General features: G+C 46.7%; 1 protein-coding gene across 1 annotated transcript in view; it reads left to right on the plus strand.

The window, feature by feature from the left end:
• LOC119392307 (uncharacterized) overlaps positions 1-27,230 on the plus strand; it is a 120,165-nt gene that overhangs the window by 71,323 nt on the left and 21,612 nt on the right. Inside the window, exons 8-10 of the mRNA XM_037659677.2 lie at positions 14,812-15,105; positions 18,460-18,557; positions 20,359-20,572. Of these exons, the coding sequence (XP_037515605.2) occupies positions 14,812-15,105; positions 18,460-18,557; positions 20,359-20,572 (606 nt within the window). The remainder of the gene's footprint in view (positions 1-14,811; positions 15,106-18,459; positions 18,558-20,358; positions 20,573-27,230) is intronic.

Here is a 27,230-nt window from a genome sequence, read left to right on the forward strand (position 1 = left end):
ATTTATTTATTTATTTATTTATTTATTTATTTATTTATTTATTTGTATTGTCAACCCGACAATGGGTCATTATACGAGTGGAACGTATATAGTAAAAGAACAGAAGAAAGTGTCGGAATTTCTTGAGAGGATGCGGCAATAAAAACATTACAAGTGGTAATTGAGAAATAGCACATAATATTGTTTCCCAATTGTCCAAACATTTGCATGGACGAACGTTCACGTGTGTCTCCATCGCGGACATACACACATGCGCTCAAGCGATATCGAACGTTAAATTAGGCAAACGTGTACTCTTCACTTTTCTTGAAAATCATCTATCGATGTTAGATCCACCATAGAGTACGGCAATCCGTTCCAATCATTGCTACCTCTAAAAGGAAGCGAAATTCAACGCACTCGGTAAAAACCAAGGACTAGGGGTATTAGGGATGAAAGTTGGGCTGTGCGAATTGACTTCAGACATACCTAATCAGTGCAAAAAAAAAATCACAAAGAACAAGGTGAAGAAATCTGCGTGGCGCTAAGTTTCAACTGAGGATTTACTCGCAGAAAAAACATAATTCAAGAGATGCGGAGAAAGCTGCGCAGCACGGGAAGAAAGTCACTCTAAAAACACCCCTATATATAATCACCTCAAATATTTCCAACCTTTCGCTGGCCTACGCAACCTACTCATGTCGCATCTCACCAAGCAGTTCCAAGCACAGATTTCTTTCAATTAATAATAATAATAATATCAGGGGTTTAACATCCCTAAACCACGATATGATTATGAGAGACGCCGTAGTAGTGGAGCGGTTCGGAAATTTCGACCACCTGGGGTTGCTTAACGTGCACCTAAATCTAAGTACACGGGCCTCCAACATTTTTTTTTTTTTCGCCTCCATCGAAAATGCAGCCGCCGCGGCCGGGATTCGATCCCGCGACCTTCGGGTCAGCAGTCGATTGCCATAACCACAAGACCACCGTGGCGGGGCAAATTTCTTTCAAGGTATGCGATTTCTTTCAAGGTATGTGTGAGCCAGTGACGGAGGTCGCTGGCTCACACATACCGTAGAGCTGAAGCATGAAAGGTCAACCACTGGGCTCCGTGAGCAGCGCAGCCTGGTGCGCCCTGTACCGGTGCCCTACGTGCACAAGGTGTCGCACCATCTCAAGAAGGCAGCACCGAAGTGCGGCGTTTCAGCAGTTTTCAATGCACCGAAAAAACTCTCCAGGATGTGCCTCATGGTGAAGGCGGCGGAGGGTACTCGAGCCTGTCACGCGCTTTGCTAAATGCTTTGTTGAAGTGGTTTATTTGATTCCATTGTCGTGTGGAAAGTGCTACATTGGTCAAACGGGTGACGACCGTTTGGACGACCGTTTGAGGGAACTCCGGGCAACTGTCAGTGCTGTAGCGGCTGGTGGCCATCTGGCTGACCATTGCCGACGGTGCATGCGCACAGCGCAGTTCCACTGCACTCGTGTGCTCAGGCGGATACGGGGGCAATCAGGCCACGAATTTTTATAGAAATTTTGCACAAGAAAAGCAGGTGATGGGCGTTTAAGGGCTCCGTGGCTGGCTCTCACGAAAAACTCACAGGGTCCCTTATGCTTCACTTAAGACGACTCGAAGGCAAAGCCATCTTATTTTTAGATGCAAAGCAGCTTATGGCGGAGTTCAATCCGGTGGTGTGCGGCGTGGCCACCCTTACTGCGCATGCCCAAACCCTCTCCACACACCTTCTTACCACTCCCCCTTCCCCCCTCTCCCCCACTCCGCACATTCCCCCTCCTCGTTTAGATAAAAGGCTCGCGTTAGGTCGTACACACGCTCAGTCACCGCGCCGGCTGCGCCGGTGTCATGAGTTACAACGTCAACGTCGGCGCCAGGTGCAGTAATACCTTAACGCCTACGAGATCGCGAAGCCGCGGCTGGAGCAGCGGAAGGCTCGACGCGCTGAAGCGCAACGTAAACGTCGGCAAGCGGACCCCGAGCGCCGGGCTAGGGAAGCCCAGCGCAAACGGCAACGTCGGCGGAAAACTGCTACGGATGAAACGTGGGCTCGACATTCCAAAACGCTGCTTCGCATCGCCTCATGGTGCCCTTTAGCGGGAGATGGTGTACTTTTTCTTCTCATTCGATGTATTGATCCTGCCCTGCCACCCTCCGAAAGCCTTCTGAACCTAACGTGGTTTTTCGCGGCCTCCAGGATCTGAGGCACCTCGCCTGGCTTTGCACTGCCTCCGTGATCGGCCCACCTTTGACCAAGCTACGATGTGATGTGATGACGGCATCATGTGACCTTACGTCACCTGACGTCACAGTTACGTCATGATGACGCCACAAATTATGGTGATCATTGACGTCGATGACGTCATATGGTGACGTCATCACGTGATGATTTTTTGCATCACTCGCCCCCGACGCCGACGGTCAATTGTCGCGCTTGATTAAGCATCTAAGGTTCTTGCCTTTCAAAAAAATGCGCATACCTTGAATAAATTCTGCGCATGGAACTGTTTGGTTAGATGCGGCATGAGTAGGTTGCGTAGGCATGCGAAGAGTTGAAAAATTAGTGGTGATTATAGGGGGTGTTTTAGAGTGATCTTTTTTTCGCAAGATGCGCAGCTTCCTGTGCATCTTGTGAATTTTATGTTTTTTTTTCTGCGAGTAAATCGTCAATTGAAGTTTAGCGCCGCGTCCAGTCTGGTTTTTTCACCTTGTCCTTTTCCCTTTTTTTTGCGCGACATAGTTATGTCTGAAGTCAAGGACGAGGAATCTACATGTAATGTACCTAATACGTGTTTGGTTGTATACTAAAGTAATCATTGCTATTTGTGCTAACGAGGTCATGAATAATATGAAAAAGAAACTTTAGTAGTTCAAAGGAAGTTCTACATTCTAAAGAGGGTAGTTTTGCGATGTAATTAAGTTAAGAAGGAGAGTCAGAACATGTAGCATGAAGTACAACACCCCACCGCCCGCAAAAAAAAGAAAGAAAAGACGAGAGTACCAGTGTTTATTATGTGCTCGTTGACGCCATCACCGCGGGATTCACCATAGTGTGCCACTAGATGTCAAAATGGGTGCATCCACGTCAAACGGTGCTATAGCCGCCATATCCTACTATACATTGTACAAGCTCTCATATATCAATGTAAAATAAACAATCAACTGCGAAGACACGTTTCACTTTCGTGTTATACCGATTCCTATGACGCATGGATCGACCATATTTTTTTCTTTGCATTAACCTGCACGATTTATACCGACCATTGTACAAGCACCAAAATTGTACAACACGAAATTATTTCGTTTGCGCAAATCTCCTGGGTGGCACCGCATCGTATCAAGGCAAAATGGAAGAGCGTTCGTGTAACTAGGGTTAGGTGCACATTATAAAAAACAAAACTGGCCACAAATCTGAAGTCATGTACTGCAACATGCCTAATCAGCTCTTAGTTTTCCGCGCGGAAAACTCCAGCGTTTAGTTTGTTTCAAGTGCATATCATCTTGCTTGTGACAACCATTCCGAATTTATTGCCGCCGAGGTGTAAAACTCCCAGCCGGAACCTTCAAACGACTCACATAGGCCGATAACGTGAAGAGCCATTTACGCAGTAGTTCATGAACGATGCGGACTTGTCGTGCGCACCTGACATTATTACTTTCAGTTAATACATTATGTTTTTACCGCATACCCACTGCTGGCTTAAATTTCGGTCATTGCCTCGTAGTGGGTGAGCGCAATTATTTCAAGAACGAGCAAGAAAGATGGCGACCTCCACTCTGAGAGAATGCTGCTATCGCAACAAATGAATTCAGGGCTAAAGCAATCTCTGGAGTCTGCAGATATTTTAGGCGAAGCTTCTTTTAGTTACAGATTTTGGCGGTGGCATAGTTCACGCGAAACGCAGCGCCGGCTATTGTGAAGAAATGACGGTGTATACAAAAAAGCCCTATGAAGATGCGCCGGTCGGGGGCGCATCGGCGATAACCTGGAAGCTGCTGCTCAATCATCACGCCGGCCTGTTTGTGTGACATATTTTTTTATTTATTTACAAATAGTGCAGGCCCTACTCGGGCCCAAGCAGGAGTGGGAACATCACTATACATAAGCAATAAAAGCAACAATTAGTACAACTGTCGCTAACAGATATGGTAGAATATATACATAATGATTACAATCAAAAAGCAAATAAATGTGCTCCGTAATTCGGAACACAACAGTAATATAACAGCAATAAAACATTTACATACAGGAATTGACTACATAAGGCAAACTACATTTATAATATACATCAAATAAAAAGCGAACGGAAGAAGCAACTGCCCTCATTGCGACATATTATAAAAATAATTTTACAGGTCAAAGGAAAGGTTATTTGAAAGCTGAACGAAAGAGTCTATTAGCGTTAACTACTTCTGACAATTTATTCCACAGTGAAATTGCATGCGGAAAAAGAGAATATTGATGTATGTTAAGATTGCTAAATGGTTTCTTAACTCTTTTGTTGTGGTTTGTACGAGCAGACCGCATGGGGGTCTCTGTTAATTAACTTTCACGCGGTATTTTGTAGTGACCGTGGTACAGCTGATATAAAAATTTGATGCGAGGTGCAGTTCTGCGATAAGCTGGATTTTTTTAGATTTTGCCCTGTTGCGAAAAACGAAGCGCTTGAGAAACGCGAATAGATGGAGTATATAAACCTCAAGGCTATGTTTTGTGCTCTTTCTATTTTCTTGATTAAGTGTTTTTGATGGAGGCTTCATATCAGATCCACATATTCTAATTTTGGTCTGACGAAAGCTTTGTACGCTGTTAATTTTAAGGCCGATGAAGTACGATGCAATTTCCGTTTCAAAAAAAGTCACAGTTTCACCGCAAGGGCGAAGCAATGAATGCGATAGCAACAAATTGTAGTGTTACACGAAGTGAGGCTGGCAGCTAACTGTTTTTTGTCTGATCTCGCGTAATTACAAAACGCTGGTGTAAGAGAATACGGCCGCTTCAGGAAGAGATGCTCTCCGCATAGTGACTTCGCGTTGAGAGCGCAGCACGTAGAAGGGTATACGAGCCGCCCGCTGTGATGGCTGTGGAGATAACGCGCGCGCCAGCGATCGCGACCACGCCCTTAGATTCAAAGTTCAAAGTGGCTGCTCGCGCGACGACTCCACCCGCCCCCCACCTCACGTCTTTACATGTTCGTTAAATACGGGCAGGGCGTTTCCTGTCTGCTTCACCGGCAGGCCTCCCGAGTGGGGTGATGTTACCGCATGCACCCTCCGAGCGACGGAAATGGGCCGGCTCATTTGACCTCTTCTTCGGCCGCGTTCGTTGCCCCGCTCAACAATAGACCATATTCATACTATCAATCAGGTGATAGAGAAATGCGCGGAATACAACCAACCCCTATACATAGCCTTCATAGATTACGAGAAGGCATTTGATTCGGTGGAGACATCAGCAGTCATGCAGGCACTGCGGAATCAAGGCATCGACGAAGCCTATATAAACATAATGGAAGAAATCTACAGCGGATCCACAGCCACTATAGTCCTCCATAAAGAAAGCGACAGAATCCCAATAAAGAAGGGCGTACGGCAGGGAGACACGATCTCTCCAATGTTATTCACCGCGTGTTTACAGGAGGTTTTCAGGGCCCTAGATTGGGAAGAGCTAGGGATAAGAGTTAATGGAGAGTATCTCAGTAACCTACGATTCGCTGATGACATTGCATTGATGAGTAACGCGGGAGACGAATTGCAGCTCATGATTACTGAACTGGATACGGAAAGTAGAAGAGTAGGTCTGAAAATTAATATGCATAAAACTAAAGTAATGTGGAACAATCTTGGTAGAGAACAGCGCTTTGCGATAGGTGGCGAGACACTGGAAGTTGTAAAGGAGTACGTCTACTTAGGACAGGTAGTAACCGCGGAGCCGAACCATGAGAGTGAAATAACTAGAAGAATAAGGATGGGTTGGGGCTCATTCGGCAAGCATTATCAAATCATGAATGGTAACCTACCACTATCCCTCAAGAGGAAGGTATATAACAGCTGCATCTTACCGGTACTTACCTACGGAGCAGAAACCTGGAGACTTACAAAGAGGGTTCAACTTAAATTGAGGACGACACAGCGAGCGATGGAAAGGAAAATGATAGGTGTAACCTTAAGAGACAGGAAGAGAGCAGAGTGGGTCAGGGAACAAACGGGGGTTAATGACATCATAGTTGAAATCAAGAAGAAGAAATGGATATGGGCCGGGCACGTAGCACGTCGGCAGGATAACCGGTGGTCATTAAGGGTAACTGACTGGATTCCAAGAGATGGCAAACGCGTGAGGGGGAGACAGAAAATTAGGTGGGTAGATGAGATTAAGAAGTTTGCAGGTATTACGTGGCAGCAGAAAGCACAGGACCGGGTTGATTGGCGGAACATGGGAGAGGCCTTTGCCCTGCAGTGGGCGTAGACAGGCTGATGATGATGATGATTTGACCTCTGCTTCGGCCGCGTTCGTCGCCCCCGCTCGCGCGTTTTTACTCGCGGTAGAACATACTGTGCGCGGGGGGATCTTATCAATTTGGCGGGGCGTTTCCTGTCTGCTACGACGGCAGGCCTCCCGAGTGGGGTGATGTTACCGCATGCACCCTCCGAGTGACGGAAATGGGCCGGCTCGTTTGATCTCTTCTTCGGCCGCGTTCGTTGCCCCGCTCGCGCGCTGTTATCCGCGGTAGAACATACTATGCGCGGGGGGATCTTATCAATTTGGACTTCATACTGGAAGGACATGACGGCGGCGGCGACGGCAACGGTGACGGCAAGAAGCCGTCGAGACTATTCATATAATTGCTATCGCAATAAAATATTAGCATTTTTGGCGCGTTGCTGCAAACGTTTTTTTATATCGGGTTCCCAACTTATACTGCTTGTGAGTGTGACACCCAAGTATTTCACTCACTGAGTTTTTTTTTAATATAAGCGTTATTAATAGTATAAGCAAGTTCTAAGGGTTCTTTTTTGTTGGTAAATGTAATACTCGCCGTCTTCGAAGTATTAAGCTCAAGCCCCATGTTTCACACCATCCCCTGATTGAATAAAACGCATCGTCTAACTTGATCGGAGTGTTGAGTTACATGAGGAAAAACAACACTATCGTCCGCAAACAGTCGGATCTTCACAGGCTATTGAAAAAATAAATAGATGTCATTGATTTAAACAAAGGCCCTTGTGGCCTTTGTTTCGGGACTTCGGCGCCGCCGCCGAAGTCCCGAGAGTGATCACGCCGCCGCCGCCGCGCAATAATTGATGCGCCACCGTTAGTCTCTTCTTTTAACCTGAATGACCAATCGGGACATAATATACATCACTTCACCGGGGGAGCTCTTCTCGATGTATCTATGTAATAGACTGTTCATTTCAGCCGCCGCTGATTGGCCGGAGCCCGGCGAACAGCGCGCCCTCTGTTTCCGGTTTGCTTCTGCAACGTCATTTTGACGTCCCTAAGCTTTCCCAAGTCTCGAATAAAATGAGAGGGACGGAATCCGCTTCAAACATGGAGAAAAAGAAGACAGATGGCTGAGCTAGTCGTCAGGTATTCATGTTAATAGACAGGACGGGCAAATACGGACACAAGAGATAAGTCAAGAGTGTGAACAGTTATTTGTCGCGTAAACCGCCACGCGCACCTGACAGATAGGTATCGCCTCTTGCCTGGGAATGCGCAGATAATTATTTGTGTCTACCTTCTTTTCCGCCGCTGTCTGATTTTTCAGTTGTTGGCGGCTCTTGTGGTGTCTTACACTCTTGTGTGCGTGTTTCCAGGCCCTGTGTCTTTAAACGGCCCCAAAACAGCCTCTGCAAATGCAAAAAAAAATTCGGGCAGTTTGCTCTATGGCACACCGAAGCACGGGCCCGTCGCCACTCCTACTCCCCGGCGACCGATACGTCTACCTTCGAGATGCGCGGCTTCCTCCTCGGGAGCACGCACTTTCTTCGGACGCCCTATGACTCTCTGGACATGTTCGGGCGCAGCCAGGCTATGCACTATAGACCGGAGGTTGCGCGCGATGTCCTTGTCGGTGGACGTGGCTTAGATACGGCGCGTGCGCGGCTTGGCCAGGTAGCGCGTATCGTTAGACGACGCGATGCTTGCTTCCTCTTTCTCTCTATGTTCTTTTTCTTCTCTCTCTACTTTCACTCGCTTTCGTTGGTGTTCTCTCTGTCTCTCCTTTACGTTCTGCATTTCTTTCGCTCTATTTTTCTGTTTCTAATTCCTTATGCGCTGTGCTTTACTCTCTCTCCCCTCCTCCTTTACCTCCTCCTCACCATCACATCTCTCCTGCTCATGCTCTCTTCTCTTTCCAACTTCCTTGCTACACTATACTATACAAGGGTATGCTATGCTCTGCTAGCGTGCCTGAATAGCCGAGTGGTAGGACTCTCGACTTCGGATCAAGGGTACGCGGGTTCGAATCCGGCTTCGTGAAGAATTTTTCCTTTCCTCTTTCTTTGTATCTTTCTTACCGTCTCTCTGTCTGTTTCTCTCTTTCGTTCTTTCTTTCTCTCCCTCTCTGTACTCGTTCTCTCACCCATCAGGGTTATTACTCACCACGCCGTAGTGGAATTTGCCCAAATTCTGTGGCACATACCGATTCATGATGATGATAGTTTTCGGGCACGGTCAGACACTTTACGCCGAGTCAGAACAGCTTCGCTGTTGAAAAACGAGCGCGCTATTCTCTCTTCGTGTTTCTCGTCTTTCTGGCGCACTTAGTGACGTTAGAACGGTGATTCACGTGACATCATTGGGTTACATACTCTTGAGTGGTCCATATACGAGAAATATCACTTGTGAATTGTCTCCCGCCCTGCTTTGCCATGCAGTCGCCCACCCGTTCTTCCTTGTCTCGCATGGCCATCCTGCGCAATCAACTTATTTCGCTCCGTTGTGTGCGCTTCCGACTTCGCAAGCGGAGATAACAGGGTGCAGCCTACAAGCGCGAAACCCTGATAGGCTCAACGTTTAGCGCTGACATTGTACGCCTGCTTTATAAAGAAATAAGCGGCGAGGAGATATCGCCTGTGAGAAGGGTAGTGAAGGCGAGAACGAAACCAATAGAAAAGACGCCGGATTACTCGATTCGTCCAACGGATAAACTCTTTACTGCGGAGATAATGCAGCTCCACAAAAAAGGGCGAGCCCGCATCCACGGTTTTTTAAATGCGAAGCATTTCTTAGCGAACTTATCTATCTATCTATCTATCTATCTATCTATCTATCTATCTATCTATCTATCTATCTATCTATCTATCTATCTATCTATCTAGCCGCCTACGACTTTGTGCTCTCCTGGCCGTTTCGTTAATCGGATGTATACCAAAATTGGTGTGTCATAACATGGCCTTATTACGAACATAAATGACAGGTCATATCATGAAAATCATGACACGCATGTCATGAACAGCATGATATACATTCCACGGCCTTTGGGCTCCCTGGCCGTTTCGTTAATCGGATGTATACTAAAATTGGTGTGTCATAACATGGCCTTATCACGAACATAAATGACAGGTCATATCATGAAAATCATGACACGCATGTGTCACGGCCGCAAGAGGCCAAAGGCCATGGAATGTAAATCATGCTGTTCATGAACAGCATGATTTACATTCCATGGCCTTTGGCCTCTTGCGGCCGTTCCGTTAATTTCATATATTCCAAAATTGGTACGGCGTGACAGGAGTTCATGACGAACATAATGACATATCCTAAAATGCAAATCATGACGCGCATGACATGTGCAGCATGATTTACATGACATGGTCTCGGGGCGCTCGCGGCCGTTTAAATGAAGGGATACATACGAAAACTGGTATGACAAGACATTTCTGTATGACGAACATAACTGACACGTGGTAACCTGAAAATCATGATATGCATGTCATGTATGACATGATTTACATACGACGCTCATGGCGCACTCGCGGCCGTTTCGCTAGATTGATATACACCAAAATTGGTATTGTGCGAAGTGACTTTATGAAGAACATGAATAGCAGGTGGTAGCGTGAAAACCATGACATCCATGACATGTATGTCATGATTTACATGCCACGCTCATGGTGCATTCGCGTCCGTTTCGCTTGCGTTATATACACCAAAATTGGTGTTACGCGACACGACTGTATGACGAACGTAAGTGAGACGTGGTAACATGAAAATCATGACATGCAAGTCATGTACGACCTGATTTACATGCCACGCTCATGATGCGCTAGCGGCAGTTTCAGTGGAGTGATATACACCAAAATTGGTATTGCGCGATGTGACTGTTTGAAGAACATGAATGACAGTTGGTAAGATGAAAACCATGACATTAATGTCATGTATGTCATGATTTATTTGCCACGCTCATGATGCATTCGCGGCCGCTTCGCTAGCTCGATGTACACCAAAATTGGTATTGCGCGAAGCGACTGTATGACGAAGGTAAATGAGACGTGGTAACATGAAAATCATGACATGCATGACATGCACGACATGCACGACATGATTTACATGTCATGCTCATGACGCACTCGTTCCGTTTCGCTTGCATGACATACACCAAAATTGGTATTGCGCGACGCGACTGCATGACGAACGTAAATGAGAGGTGGTAACATGGAAATCATGACATGCAGGTTATGTATGTCATGATTTACATGCCGCGCTCATTGTGCATTCCCGGCCGTTTCGCTAGCTTGGTATACACCAAAATTGGTATTGCGCGACGCCACTCTATGACGAACGTAAATGAAAGGTGGTAACATGATAATCATGACATGCATGAAATATACGACATGATTTACATGCCATGCTCATGGCGCACTCGTGGCCGTTTTGCTAGATTGATATGCACCAAAATTGGTATTGCGCGATGTGACTGTATGAAGAACATGAATAACAGGTGGTAACATGAAAACTATGACATGCATGCCATGTATGTCATGACTTACATGCCACGCTCATGGTGCATTCGCGGCCGTTTCGATAGCTTGATATACACCAAAACTGGTATTGCGCGATGTGACTGTATGATGAACATTAGTGACATGTGGTAGCATGAAAACCCATAATATTCATGCCATGTATGGCATGATTTACATGCTCTACTCATGGTGTACTCGCGGCCATTTCGCTCCTTTGATATACACTAAAATTGGTATTGCGCGATGTGACTGTATGACGAACATAAATGAGAGGTCTTAACATGCGAATCATGTTATGCATGTCATCTACGGTATGATTTACATGCCACTGTCATGGTGCGCTTCCGGACGTTTTGTTAACGTGATATATACCAAATTTCGTATGGCATGACGCGAGTGCGTGATGAAAATAAACGACAGGTCATGCATTTATATACCAGAATATGCGTTTCCTTGGCATGGTGTACACTAGATTGTTCATGCATGTGTGCATGGCAAACATGCGATATATGGTGGACAAGATGGCATGTCATGAATGATTTCATTTGGCTCAAAGACAAACAAGACGATGTATGCAGCTCTTTGCTGGCTGCTTCGCATTACATCGATTCGCACAGTGCGTGGGATCTGCCGATTTTTTGTATTTTCAATTGCGATAGCAATTATATGGACACTCTGCGCAGGTTTTCACCGTCGCCGTAATGTTCCGTATGAAGTCCAAATCGATAACATCGTTCCGCGCACCTTATGTTCTACCCGTGAGTAAACGCTGCGAGCGCTGGCGAAGAACACGGCTGAAGCAGAGATGGAACAAGCTGGCCATCTCCGTCGCACGGAGGGGGCATGCGATATCAGCTCGCGTGCGAGGCCTGCCGTCGATTGCTCTCAACCGGAAAGGAAACACCCCGCCCGCCTTTCACTGGGCGAAGCAGCATGAAGGGGCGCTGGGGGAGGGGGCTGCGTGGCTCGAATAGCAGGTATGAACATTCACAATAAGGGTGCGGTTGGGAGCGGGGGCGCGCGCGCTGTCTCGGCAGACATCAGCAAACGGCTCGTATACGCTTCTACACGTTGTGATCTCACCGCTTCGTGCTGTGACCCCTGATACGACAAACTGCATGAAAACCGCTTCCCTCCCGGGAGCGACCGTATTCCAATACACCAGCGTTTTGTAGGGTTACGCAAGATGGGATCAAAAAGTTAGCTGCTAGCCATAGTTCGTGTAACATTACGACATGCTGCTATCGCATTCAGGGCTTCGCTTTTGTGTTGCAACAGATTTTTTTTTAACTGCGAGGGACAAATTAGTGTCCCCACCAACTCTCGAATCTAACCTCTCCACCCCCCCCCCCCCTCCCCGCGCCATGCCGCCGCCGATCTGATGAACCCCGCGCCGTTCACGCGCCGCCGTTGGAGGTGGAAACGCCGGCGCACAGGTCTAACCTCCGCTCCCTCGATCCATCACTGCGACGTGAAGCCCTCCTATTCCGAAGTCAGGTTCAAACAAGACACGCGTAAGTGGATCGTGTACCGTTTCCACATCCGCCGTTCGGCCAGAAAGTACTGTCATTATCCATAACGATCCGAGTGATCGTCCTATCTGGCCCTTTTGCCTATGCCTATATAATGCGCTACCACCTTCGCTATGATAAAGAAGATAACTGAACCGCTGCTGCCGTTGCTCAGTCCCAAAATATGCTAGTGATCATCAATGTGTGCGGCGCATAACGCTGGCTTTGCGCGTACCGTTTATTTTCTCCTTCCGCCTACTCCCTCACCCGCGTTCTTCTCACAATAGTACATGGTGGTGGACATCCGGTTGACCGCCCTGCAGCCCTTCACTTTATGACACCTGCCTGCGCACAATTTCTTCATCCGCTTACACTTCAATACCATTTAGCTCGTCTTGAGAAAGAGCTCTCATTAAAAAATGATATGAGTAACGTCAGTCCGAAAGTAGCCACCCCTAGCAACAGACAGAAAGACAGAGAACTTTATTTAGATCCTGAGGAAGTCTACCGCTCAAGGCGGTAGAGCAGCGGGCCGCTCCCACGTCGGGACGGGTCGGCCTAAAGTCCCACCTTAGGTCGGCCAAGCCTCACCGCCGCGTCGCGGGCCCTCTGGACGGCCCTGAGTTGATGGAGAAGTTCTGAGCTCCTGAGCGCAGAGATCCATTCCTCTTCGATCGTGCGTTGAGAACCCTGTAATGAGCGGCAGTACCAGAGCATGTGACCTAACGTACAAGCGGCGCCACAATCTGGGCATGTTGGATCAAGGCCTTCAATGAACTGGCTCTGAGAATAAGGTCTAGGGTACGATCTGGTTTGAAGAATGCGGAACGTAGATGCTTGTGCTCTAGAGGGTTCCACATGAGGAAGGGAAGACCCTCCTGCACAAGTGATAATGTTTTGTGACCTCGTTGAAAGTTAGGAGAACGTCCCTGAAGACCACTAGGTTGGGGGATCCCCAGGCTAACCATCGCGGTAAGTTTGCGTGCTCGGGCGTGGGCGATCTCGTTTAGGTTGGCCATGGAGGCGAGATGTGATCCGAGGTGAGCCGGAAACCAAATGATGGTGTGAAGAGAAATATCCCTATGACCTAAGAAGCTAATTACTTCCGCTGATACCGATCCGGACGCAAAGGCTGTGACCACCGCTAGTGAGTCTGTGTAGATGTGCTGCCTAGAATCGTCAAGGAGAGCCAGGGCTATGACTACCTGCTCGGCTTTAGCGGGAGTGGCGATCGTAGGCTTAACTAGAGTCACTGGAAAAATTGTGACTCTAGGCTTAACCCCTGGCTCTCCGCCTCGCCACGTTGTGCTGCTTGTGCACGTTGCGGGTACACGGAGACACCGTAATGCTGGCCCTTGCTTTGCTCCTTAGTGAGACTATGTTTACGTTCTTCTAGAGTTTCACTACACCTCAGGATGTTCAGGATGCTCCTGCCCGCGGCAGAGGATAGGAGCATCCTCACCATCCTAGCAAAAAAAATCTGGAGCCCTTGCCTTATCGCGAAAACGGGGGCAAGCAAAGCTTTGCGTCTTCGTACCTGACTTACTACTTCTCTTTCTTTCTTTCTTTCTTTCTTTCTTTCTTTCTTTCTTTCTTTCTTTCTTTCTTTCGCATTGTGCAATGCGCCCTCTTAACTGTTTCCGTCCTCCATGCTGGGAATTGAACCTCCATCCACGTGCTTAGCAGCGCAACACTTCAGCTGCTACAAGCAATAACACGTCCATGCGTTCATATTCAGGCAACAATGAAATGTAGAAACGTGAAATGACAAGTCACATCGATAAAAAATCATGTGGTCATATCTGAAACGGCTTAGCGCTGACGAGCCCACAATCGAGAGAGCATCAATTATCAAAAAGCGGCGCACCATCGAAGGTCGCATTTCTGCACGCTCGCCAGTGCCGGGTTTTTTCACTTACGACGCCGCCACTGAAATCTGTGGGTTATGAAAGCTTCGCTTGTAAATTATGAGAGCCGCCACGGTGGTACAGTGGTTACGGTACTTGACAGCTGACCCGAAGGTGGTGGGTTCGATCCCGGCCGCGGCGGTCGCATTTTCGATAGAGGCGAAAATGCTATAGAGGCCCGTGCACTTAGATTTAGGTGCACGTTAAAGGCCCGCGCTCTCCACTACGGCGTGCCTAATAATCATATCGTGGTTCAGGCACGCATAACACCACGTGTTATTAATAGGTTCCGAGAACCTCAGTTTCTAGACTCCCACGAGTTGTGATTTCATTATCCCGCATCCTCGGTTGGTTCACTATAACCGTCTGACATATCGACATCGTTTCTTTCTTTTTTTCCTTCACTCCCATGCATTTACCTTTGCAGATTTTCCCAGTCCTGCCCTGACAAAAGTTGCAGCGACAAGCAACAGCTCGTTCGAAGTCGCCTGGACATTCCCGCAGGATGACACTCGTCTGTACAATGGCTTTCGAGTCCTGTACTGCCTTAATGATCAAGATACTTGTTTCGCGCTTTACACTACAGAGAACAACGTGACAGTGCAAGGACTGGCTCCGAACAGCACCTTCAAAATCTACGTGCAGGCACAGCTCACAAATTCTGACGGAAGACCACTCTTAGCACCTGCAACTACAGCATCCATTACTACTTGGAGTGACCGTGAGTGCATCTTGCTCTAAATATTTCTTGCCTGCGACATCCCCGTTCAGAGACTGAGATAAAATCTCGCCATCTCCCCGTAAAGGGAACCCTGAGTAGTATGCGAAGCAGCCATGAGTCGACTTAGATTTCTGTAAATGTTTTATTTTCTTCATCACTGTTCATGGTCCTTCTATTCGAGGTTCCCCTGACGTTGTTACTCGTCATATATGACTTTAAGGCCCCGCCACGGTGGTGTAGTGGTTATGGCACTCGACTGCTGACCCGAAGGTCGCGGGATCGAATCCCGGCCGCGGCGGCAGCATTTTCGATGGAGGCGAAAATGTTGGCGAAAATGGAGACCCGTGTACTTAGATTTAGGTGCACGTTAAAGAACCCCAGGTGGTCGAAAATTCCGGAGCCCTCCACTACGGCGTCTCTCATAATCATATCGTGGTTTTGGGACGTTAAACCCCAGATATTATTATTATTATATGACTTTAAGCTCAGGGGAACGGTTCTCCTGATGTTCTTACTCGTCATATATGACATTAAGCTCAGGGGAACGGTTCTCCTGATGTTGTTACTCGTCATATATGACTTTAAGCTCAGGGGAACGTTTTCCCTTGAGTATAACGGCCTTGTGGTCCGTAAAGTATAAAGTTAATGGCTCTTGCTGCAAACGTTGAAGCTTGAAGTTTGAGAATGCGATGTCAACGCGCCCGTTTCGCTTCGGCTTCGCGAGACCGCCGCTCCCGATCGGCTGGGGCACTGGCTACGTGCCGGGGAGACAGGCCTCGTTCATAAGCTGCTTCGCATCTAAGGGTACCTTCCATGATTTATGGCGTAGTGGGTACTTTGCATGAATGACGATGATTTATGGCGTAATAGGTACCTTGCATGATTTATTGCGTAGTGGGTACCTTGCATGATTTATACTAGAGCACGCGCCGCAGTGGAGCGAGCGCTCTATCGCACGTCCATATGTCAGGCAAACATTCCTTTCTGCACACCATGCGCGAGCTCTCCGCTCGTGCGAAAACTTCGTTCTTTCTTCCATATATCTAGTGGCACTGTTTTCTCAGGCAAACATTCCTTTCTGCACACCATGCGCGAGCTCTCCTCTCGTGCCAGCACTTCGTTCTCTTCTTTCTTCTATACACCTTGTGGCACGCGGAGCACTAGTCACGCCGGGGGGAAAGGCCTCGTTCATAAGCTGCTTCGCATCTAAGAGTGCTTCAAAGCCTCGATACGGGATTGAGCTACCAGAAAACGTCATACGAGGAATATGTGCCTCATCGGAAACATACCTACGGCAGAAAACGCGCTCCAGTTTATAAGAATTAGGAAGAGTGTTTCACGCCGCTTATTAAAATTCTTTTAGTCAAAGCGTCCAAGACGTCCGCCACGGTGGTCTTGTGGTTATAATGCTCTACTGCTGACCCGAAGGTTGCGGGATCGAATCCCGGCCGCGGCGACCGCATTTTCTATAGAGGCGAAAATACTTGAGGCCCGCGCACTTAGATTTACGTTCACGTTAAAGGACACCAGATGGTCAAAATTTCCGGATCCCTCCACTACGGCGTCCATCATAACCATATCGTGCTTTTGGGACGTAAAACCCCAGTAAATATTATTATTAACGCCTCAAATACGAAGCGAACACAGCGCTTACACGCCTGGAGCCATGCGCGAGAGGTCATGTGATTTTAGGCCGAGTCACGCGGGCACCATTATTTCTCTTTTTTTTCCTTAAATCACGCGAACGCTGCAAGGACAAAGTAAACGTGCAGCACGCGCGCGATCCACGAGGCGTGCCGGCGGCCATGTGACTTTTCGTACGACTCTCGGGCTTTTGGCCACGTGACCCTTCTCGTCAGAAATTAGGCATGGATGGGGAAAAAAATAGGAGAGAGCGCGCCTAGCGTCCACAAGCCAACCTCCTCTGAGGCCGCTAACTCCTCGTGTTCGTCAAACAATTCGCACCAGGCCCCTGTTTCATTTTCTTTTTTGCTCGGCTCATGTTGAAAATTCACGAGTGCGCTCGCCAAGCGTCGACAAGTCAGCCTCCTTCGACGCCGCTCTCTCCTCGTGCTTGTCAGAATTGCCAGCATGCTCCTGTTTCACTTTTATCAAGGCTGGGCTTCAAGATTGTCACGTGACGCTGTCTCCTAGCTTTTGTTTTCGCCATGCATAAAAGGATTTTGCCTCAGTAATAATTTATGGGGTTTTACGTGCCCAAACCACGGCGTGATTATGAGACGCGCCGTAGCGGGGGCTCTAGAAATTTATACACCCTGGGGTTCTCGAACGTGCGCATAAATCTAAGAACACGTGCCTCTGGCATTTTCACCTCAATAAAAAATGCTACCATAGCGGCTGAGATCAAACCCGTGTCTTTCGTGTCAGCAGCCGAGCCCCGTAATCACTGTACCACTGCGGTGACCCATAGTTTAGTCATCCGATTGTGGTCTTTATCATTACTATCTTCATTTGCACTCGAACCTTAACCGCAAGCTTTCACCCGTATGCAAGCATGACACGAAGAGGGCGAATCCGAGGGTGGCTTACTCCTGTCTCTTTCACTGGAATCAGCTGTGCGCGCCAGGCTTTGCAACAACACCCTAAACGCGGAGTGCATAGAATTGCGCCGGCATGCGGGACGTATGTATACCACAAAAAAATGTACATCCAGTACGTCTCCAGAAGAAAAAGCGGCTTTGTTTGTTTCCAGGTCACACCATAGGCTGCAAGAGCCAAACTAGGAGGGAAAACTATTCAAATCAAACTGTCAGCCTTCGGTATAACTGAGAGCTCACTCTCATTCTGTAGAGGGTTGTTAACCGGAGATATCACCTCGGTAACCTCGATGCATTTCCTTTGCATTCTCTATTCTCTCGATCTGTCGTTTGGTGCAATCTAGAAAAAGTTGCACAGGAAATCTTACCCACCGTCGCAACACAAGTGCAGCTACACCTCACAATATGCACAGCAAAAATATAAGACATGTTTTGGCAGCGACTAGAGTTAAGACCAGCTCGAGGAAATACAGAGAAAGTGGTTGGTTGTTTTTTGGAGTAGAAGAGAAAAAGATCGCTGCAGTCATAACGATTTTGCGTTTTCGCAACCGCCTCGAATGCTGATACGGATTGATTCAAGAATGGCCATGAAAACTAAGGATGTAGGTTTTACTGTCAAGTAAACGTTAGCATACACTTTGCCGGAGTGTTTTCTTTATTGGTTTGTTCGTCTAGGTCTTCCTTTCATTTCTACCTCTGGAGTTTTTTTCCGAACAAGCCCTGCACTATGGCAATTTTATGCGGAAATGGCCTGACTGTATTCAATATTAATGCCTTGGCGGGATGCTGATCGCAGTTCCGGTGCTGCATGCCAAGTATGCAGGGAACATACAAGAAAATGATGCCTGCTTGCTACAATGGACTTGCTCCAACAGCACCATCGGCTACTTGCAGGTGAGAGCCCTTCAGTTATAAAGCTATAGTGACGATAGTCACTATAGCTTTCACCAAATTGATAAATATTTTCTTGTGTTCTTCTCGCCGGCGCGCCAAATCACCCCTCAGTGTAGAACTCTTGCTTTAAATAATTAACAGCTCCTTTCTGCCTCTCCCTATCGGATGATTCTTATATATAAATAGGCAGATTGTTTCACTTTCCTTCGGGCAGTGGAGGCAAGAAAACTACATGATACAATATGCAGCGAAGAAAAGGAACAGCAGTTTTCCGTTGATGCGCGGAAGCATAACCTAATAATGCGAGATAATCATTGCAGTGCAGCTACTGCAGAAGGGAAGGCGAAAGAATTGATGAGCGAAAGCGTCAAATATTAACTCCATTTCATTGGTGCAACATAAGCCGTTTATTTATACGCTTCACCACATATACGTGTATGTGACGTGCAAGCAATGGGCACTTTTTTAGACATTTCATCTTTTTTTATCTCTCGGGAGAACGGAAGTAGCAAAAGTGCACAGGAAACGAAGACGTATGAAGATGTAGTCGTAGTCGAAAAGGACCCTCTGGAGGCAAGCTGTTTATTCTTAGCCATGAACCAATACCGAGAAGCCCAGTTTTCTACGCTCTTAAGATCCGCATGGAATAAACATGCTGCTGGCCTAAAGACAGATGCATACTAGAGATAATATTGAGCACAACGTGCACGGTCTACGAAGCGTGCGTTTATTTCCAAATATATTTTGCGAGCCATCTCGTTTAATGGAACGGCATAGCTTACCAGGCTTGCACTCTTGAAATACGGGTAAGCTAACTTCAGTTGCAGTGAACTCATTTCTTTCACGCTGAAGGATCACTGATCACAAGGAGCTTCACGCGCACACGCGACATGGTGCCGTCAAAATGTATCTGGTCATATTGCGTCACTGCTAACTATAAGACTGTTCTTGCAAGCAGTAAAAATATTATTAAGGTACCATTGTGCTTAGTGAAGTTTAATGTCGTCAAGCACGACTACCATTTAGGGCCATATAATTTGACTTTTATTGTAAAGTACCCTCAGGGCCAATGGCATTACAGAGGGTAGTGGGGAAAAAGCTGATAAGGTCACAATAAACCAATAAGGAGTGACAAGAAATCACACAATATTAGCGCAAAGTTAAAAATAATTGACACTAATTCACAGATACATCCCGAATGGATACCAGTAGTACATACCTTCCCTTCCGGAAGGAACTTTATCAAAAAAGAGACATAAATGATGTAAAGAAGGTTGAAAAGTTAACCATATGGTGTTCTGGTTGACTAGCCTGCACTGGGAATGTGATAAGGATGCAGAAAAAGAAATAGGACGTGAGAAATAAAAGAAGAGAAGCGCAAAGTAACCGCGCACACTATGGTTGGCAGGACCCAACTAACCAAGACATTTCTAATGACATGAGGCTCTCAAAATATTGTGGGAATGGCCACCAGGAGCACGCTGATGAGCGATAGAAAAGGGAATATGCGGGCGTGCATGATGCTCGTGCCTTAGCCTAGCGGTGATGCTTCGAGCGCCCAGGCCTGAGGCCTGCGGGGATGCGCTCGTCTCCCATAGTAGATAATGAAGGCCTGTAGGCCTCATGAGCCCTAATAGCGCCAACAAAGCCTTCTGCACGAAGTTTCCTTGGGAGAACTGACTTCTGATATAGTGACGAGTCTCCTGTCGGTTGATCAAGTACATTTGATAGCGAGCATCGACTCTCAGCGTCTGTGCGACACGTCCGCCTTATGTTGTTCTCATCGATCTTTCGTGCACAGTACAAGACAAGGGTGCACGATTCTTGGACCACCTGCAAGAACACGGCTGATTGCGATGTCACCTTTTTCCACGAACGGACAGCGACTTCCACGAGTGGATACATCAGGTTTGGCCACGAAGCGCAATACGGCTACGAGGATGTTTTCGTTCGAGCCTGTAATGATTACGGGTGCGGACCCGAATCTTCCGTTGCAGTGTCAGCGGTCGCCACAGGTAAAGCTGAGCGTTTCCTTGGGGCCGCGCATCTGTGCACTATTTTACCTTCACTGTTTTGTTCGTTGGCGTAGGAAGCATTCTGCTTTGCTTCCAACAGCAAATTGCATTTAGTTTCCTGAAGTCGGCTATCCTTTTATGTGTCGTAGGTAAATCTAATATGTCTAACTGCTGAAAATTTTACTCGCGATATCTAGCTAAACTAAGCGTTTGCTCTGCGGCGTGTGATATTGTCTTAAGTCTACTGTATGCCATATGTGTAAACATGCTAATAAGAACTGCGGGAAAGTGCTCAGAAGAGGGCTTCGGTATGTCTGAGACTTCAGCTCTCCTTCATCTTCTCTCGCCGACCCTTTCATTCGCCGAATCCATCCTAGATAGCTTGAGAGGTGCTCGCCAACAATGCGCGCAGTATCCGCGCTTTGCTATAGAATGTTCGTTAGACATGTATATAAAAAGGCGACTAATGAGCCTGTAGTACATGAGCGGCACCATCTTCATGAGACGCCTGAACTTGCCATGGCAAGTCCCTTTAGACACAGTTTTTATGCCACTCATGGGGCTTTTTGTTCGCTTTTATTTTAGCCTTTGAAATCCCCAAGTTCACGTCGAAATATTTACGATCTATTGGTAAACAGTATTCGCGCTCCGCATCGTAATAAAAGAATAATGGGCTTTTACATCCCGAACTCATATTCCAATTGTGAAGGACGCCGAAGGAAGGAGGTTACCGAATGACGCGAGTGTTTTGTCATCGCCTTCCCATCGTAATGCGCGAGCTCCAAGCACAGGTGTCGCAGCGGTGCGATCGCGTGCTCAGTGGCAGCACACATGTAGCCATCGCGGCAGCTGTTCGCAATATGTTGTGCAATGCCTTATCATCAAGCACAATCGTTATGGTCCACATCAAAAGTTTTTATGTAGATCAAGAAAGGAACTATTGGTGCTGCCATGGTCCAGCAATCCGGACATCATTGAGCTTACTCACAATGAGAGCGGAGAAGATGGCTTACGATCGGCGATAAGCGCATTACGTTCAACAGCGTAGTCTTGTACACGTTCTGAGACAGAACAGAATGCAACGTCACGAGAGAACGAGAGGAAGCAAACAGCCAATAGGCGAAGGGCAAGCGGCCCGGAAGTATGCGTCACGTTTTGATCGCCGGTTTCGAATCGCGCTCTTTATCGTTACATGGTGCCCGTGGTACAGGAACGTTAAAAATACGCCATGCCGCTGAAAAGAAAAAATAGTCCTCGTGCGAGAGAAGGAAAAGCTGCAGTGACGCTGCACTCCGTCAACGACGAGCAAGCGAATTGGTGCTATCCCCTTGTGCATTCAACGTCTCATTGCGTTAACCAGCATGTATTTGACGCACTTTCCGACGGTGACTTGTCAAATAGGGTAATTATACGCTTGCGCGTATAAGGGGTTGGCCCGCTACCCCTTGACCCCAGGATTGTAAAATCAAATGCTCGGAACCATCGAGTGAGATATGTTCGTGTTTTCCTGTGCAACCAGACATCGTGGCATAGTTAATATATGTGATAGGCGAATGTGTTCTCCGCCTACCGATACAGGACAGGCGTTGTCCTGTGTCGTTGTTCTTCTCCTGCTGCCGTCTTTTGGCGCTGCTTTTACCATGAAGATCCGCTAAGTAGCTCAGTTTTGTACGCTATTGCCTCTATGTGGCGCTATTTATGGGGACGCACTCCACGACAGCAATATGATAAATGGGGCGTTTACGCTTGGGCGTAAAAATACGAGGCTTCACACCAGAGGTGCAGCTCACGAGAACATTGACTACGGGGAGTCGACTGCATGTGCGTAACAGCATTACCGGGATAACATTTCGTGTCGCAACTTTACTTCGCAGGCCGTCGTTGGCACACAGCGACAAATGTGCCTGTTCCGAGTATTGGTGCAAGCGCACGGCAGTGCCGATCACGCTTCACCGACAGAAATCTGAGCAATCTCAGTGTGATGTCCCAACGATGTCGCCAACTACAGTCGTACGCGACACATGACGTCGGCATCGCGCTGGTGAATGCTGCTGGAACCGCGGGCAGCGCGTGCGATGCCTGTGAAATTGCTACATGCTGTGGCCGCTAGGGCGACGCGCACGCGCAGTTAGCTCATGCAAAAGGCGGATAGCTAAAACACTCTCTACAGGCGTCAAAAAGAGCTTTCTCTCCTTAAGTGTGGTTACGTGACCTCATCCCAGTCCACTTAATTATCTTACTCGAATCTGCGTATGGTTGCAGGGGTTCCATGTATTTTCTTGTTCGTGCCTCAACGGCAAAAAAAAATATTTGCACTCAGTCGCGCAAAGCCTGGCACAGCGAAGCACGGACCCGTCGCCGCTCGTACTCCCGGTCGACCGACACGTCTAGCTTTGAGATGCGCGGCTTACTCCTCGGGAGTACGCAGCTAGGGTTGCGCGTGATGTATCCGTCGGTGGGTGTGGCTTAGCTACTGCGCATGCGCTGCTTGGCCAGGTGGCGCAGTATCTGGTCGCTAGACGAAACGATGCTTGCTTCCTCTTTCTTTATATTTTATTTCTCTCTCTACTTCTTTCTCTGGCTTTCGTTGATGTTTTCTCTGTCTCTTTCTTTCTGCATTCCTTTCTACTTCTCTCTTTTTCATTCTTTCTGTGCTACGCTTTACTCTCTCTCACCATCACATCTCTCCTCCTCACGCTCACTTCCCTTTCCCACCCCCTTGCTACACTATACTATACGAGGCTATGCTATGCTCTGCTAGCGTGCCTGGATAGCCGAGTGGTTAGGACACTCGCCTTCGAATCGAGGACACGCGGGTGCGAATCCCGCTTTGTGAAGAATATTTTTTCGGCAAGAAGCTGTCTCTTCCTTTATATATTTCTTTCCATCTCTCAGTTTGTTGGTTTCTTTCTTTCTCTCTCTGTACTCGTTCTCATGTAGCCGCACTGTGGCACATGCCCGTTAAGATTATGATAGTTTTCTGCGATCGACTCACAAGGAGCGATTTGCTAAACAGCTTCGCTGTTAAAACGTGAGCGCTGACTGATACTTAGTGCAATACTAAGCCAATCAGTGGTGGAGGTGAAGCAGGCTTCAAACACTCTCTCCTTAACAATAATAATAAGAATTATTATTATTATTATTATTATTATTATTATTATTATTATTATTATTATTATTATTATTATTATTATTATTATTATTATTATTATTTATTTATTTATTTATTTATTTATTTATTTAACGTGCCCTGGAACAACCGTAAGGTCATTGTGCTGGCGCACGCAAAAGAAAGAAAGGAATAAAAAATATACAATACAAAAAAGACACTCTTTAAAAGAAAATACACGTAAGAAGTGCGAAAATGCATAAACAAAAAAAAATCAGGGCAACGGGGCAAGAATACAATAACACATGCACAACAATTATCGAGGGGCAATAACAAATACAATCGCATATATACAACTATCCACGAGGCTGGCTGAAGGACGACGGTAAGCGTTTGTACAATGAGCGTCACTATATTAACACATCGCAAAGCTCGGAGGAAAACAATGACTCTGAACAATGAAAAACATCAAGATCAAGAAAATGAGCATTTTAGAGGCATTGCATTCTGCGTACGGTAGAGTGCTGGATGAAGCGGGCGGGTACATTAAACGGTCTATTCTTTCTGATTAACTTAAGCGGAATTCAAAAATTAATACAACTGAGAAGTGCAGGGCAGGATATGATGCCGTGTGCAAGCTTGAAAAGAAATTAGAGCAGCGTGATTTCAGCGCCAGTGAAATGATGGCAATGGTAGTAATCCAACAGTGTTAGAACGAGATCCAGAGTCATTTCTAGCGAAGCGATGGTTATATTGCGATGGTTATATCACAATATATGCTTATAATGTTTTTGGACTCGTTCAGTGGTGTTGCTGCTGGAAATAAAAACGCCATTTCAGATCACAGACGCATCCTCAAGTTGAGGAAGACATATAGTGGACTACAATTTGTGGATAAGTATAGCAGAACTGCATTCTCTAGATATTCCGCAAACACACTCGAGAGAACGAAGACCCCACGTAGCAACACGCCCACTGTGAGCAGAAAAGTGTAAATTGCTATAAAAAAAAAATTCGGCAGATCCCACGTACCATGGGAGTCGATGTTATGCGAAGCATGCGGCGGGTAGGTGACTGTGGCGTAACTTTTTTTTACTGAGTGACATGTTACAAAATGACGCTAAAGATTTGCATATGTTTTATACGCACGCATATATATGTTGAAGAGCTGCATGTGTGTTATATAAGCAGTTGTTTACGGTTGGGTAACGCTGCCAATGACAACGTGGGTATTACCAACACCACAAGCGGTAGGCTGATATGTAGTGCTTATACGTGTCCCGAGAACGCACGCGCGTTTCACGAGCCCGTGTGCATGTGTGCAAGAAGTTCTTGAACAAGGGCATCATCACCGTGATCAGTGAGCACCAGCAGCTGGTCATGACTTGTTATAGAATCCGGTCATGACCGTGGTGAAGAGGGGTCCATATGTATTGAAGTATGTGGTATAGTAGAGCTGTTGGAATTCGTGGATGCCTCAGTCATTTCGTCGACAAATTGTCTGTCGTCAAAGCCGGCGACATGTCGGAACCTGAAGCCACCTTTCACGTTGGTGAGGCATAGGCCGTCGAGGCTGGTAGGCCTGGATAGTGCTACGTAGACCAACATCAGTGGATGGTGTTTGTCCTATTCGTAGACTACCTGGGCGTATGTGGCCTACGTAGCCTAGCCTACAAATGGCTGTCAATCAATATGACATTATCCTCGGTCAGCATGAGGCCATCGCCCAGCCTCTTAAGAAATGAAGAGGGCACTTCGTCGTTCTGGTGGAGGAAGTGCACTTTACGATGCTGTGATGTGGATATCATATGTAACTTTCGTTAATGTATTCCTCCGGGGTCGAGCAATGCTTCAATATAGCTTGCTGAATCATAGGAATACAAACGTAATGTTTATTAGACTGCTATAAAAGCGGAGCCAACACTGGAACTACAGACGTCAATCTGATATGACGCCCGTATCGTAGGAGTACACATCGTAGGAGTATCACGTAGGGTTTATTGCTTTCTTGTAAAATTAGATAGCCAGCACCACAACCACAATTGACGTTGTGCGTAGGCTGTTTTTCCAAACCTATTTATAGACCTGGCGTGGCTCAGTGGTAGAATACCTGATTGCCACGCAGAATGCTTGGGTTCGATTCCTGCTGGGATCCTAATTATCATTATTTCCATCCGTTGTGTCAACGCTGCCGATGTTAGTTTTACGTAACTCTCTAACATTTAAGTTACCAATGTCTGTTCTCGCCGTTCCTGGGTAGACATAAACTGTCAATCACCTGTGGCGCATACCCGTACACCGCGGCCCGTGGTAAACGGGTATGTGCCACACGTGTCTAGTGGAAAGGGTTTGACGACGTACGCGACAGGATTTTAACGTTATTTATGTCATGACCCGGCAATCATATTCGTCAAATCCTCTTACCCTCCCATGCAAAGTTTGGTCTATACCAAGTTAAGGAGGCGATCATGAGAGCGCCCAGACGTAGGCGGCTAGATAGATAGATAGATAGATAGATAGATAGATGGATAGATAGATATGGTAGATATGGTAGATAGAAACGCTCAAAGTGCCAGAGGTTCGCTAAGAAATGCTTCGCATTTAAAACCGAGATCATTTGCAAAGTAAGAGCGGTATGGGCCGCTCTTACTCAACGATAATGAGATTATGGACAACAATAGTGAGATGAGTTACAAAGTGGCTTGTTGTGCTCTGTAATTGTGACAATCTGACCCCATTTGTTTGCACATGTGTGTTAATCCGTGTATATTGAAGAAGGACAAACAGTAAGGTCAGTTCGCGCTTGTTCGTCTTTTTCCTTACTGTGTCGTTGTACACAAATTGCGCGTACCCTTTTTACCTTTCAAGTATGAACCATCTCGCCCAGCAACGAGTTATATTGGACCGAGATCACTGATTTCACAAACATTACATAACGACACAGAATTGACGGAGTCTGAAAATATTAGGCTAGATGTTTTGCGAGTGATACTCATGACTTGGGTTTTCAAAGCATTGAGAGAGAGGTTATTGCTCTTGCACCATTCAGAAAAAGAACACAAATATGACAGTAGCATACACCAGTCGTTAACTCAATACATTCCCTTAAATATATTGATGTCATCGGCATACAAAAGAAAATAAGAATTACGATTGGCAAAGAAAATATCATTCTAATAATAATAATAATAATAATAATAATAATAATAATAATAATAATAATAATAATAATAAGCCAAACAAGAAGTCGATCCTGGTGCTATAAAATTTTAAAGTGCCACACCAATCCAAGTCACTCAACTATTCAATGACGTCCGTGTATAGACTTAACCTTGGTCATGAATCCGTCTAAGGTTGTAACCGAACCAATCAGTGTATTGGCTGCGAGATCGACCTATATGTGACAGCACCGTCGCCGCGTTAGTGTGGAGAGGCCGTCGGCGGCGCGTATACAAATGCACACAGCGGCGCTTCGTTATGAGCGGTTTGGGCCGATTGTTGGCGAATAGAATGCGTGGATTACAGCTTACTGGTAATATATACGCTCTT

The sequence above is a fragment of the Rhipicephalus sanguineus genome, chromosome 1, assembly GCF_013339695.2.
Source record: "Rhipicephalus sanguineus isolate Rsan-2018 chromosome 1, BIME_Rsan_1.4, whole genome shotgun sequence".
NCBI lineage: Eukaryota > Metazoa > Arthropoda > Arachnida > Ixodida > Ixodidae > Rhipicephalus > Rhipicephalus sanguineus.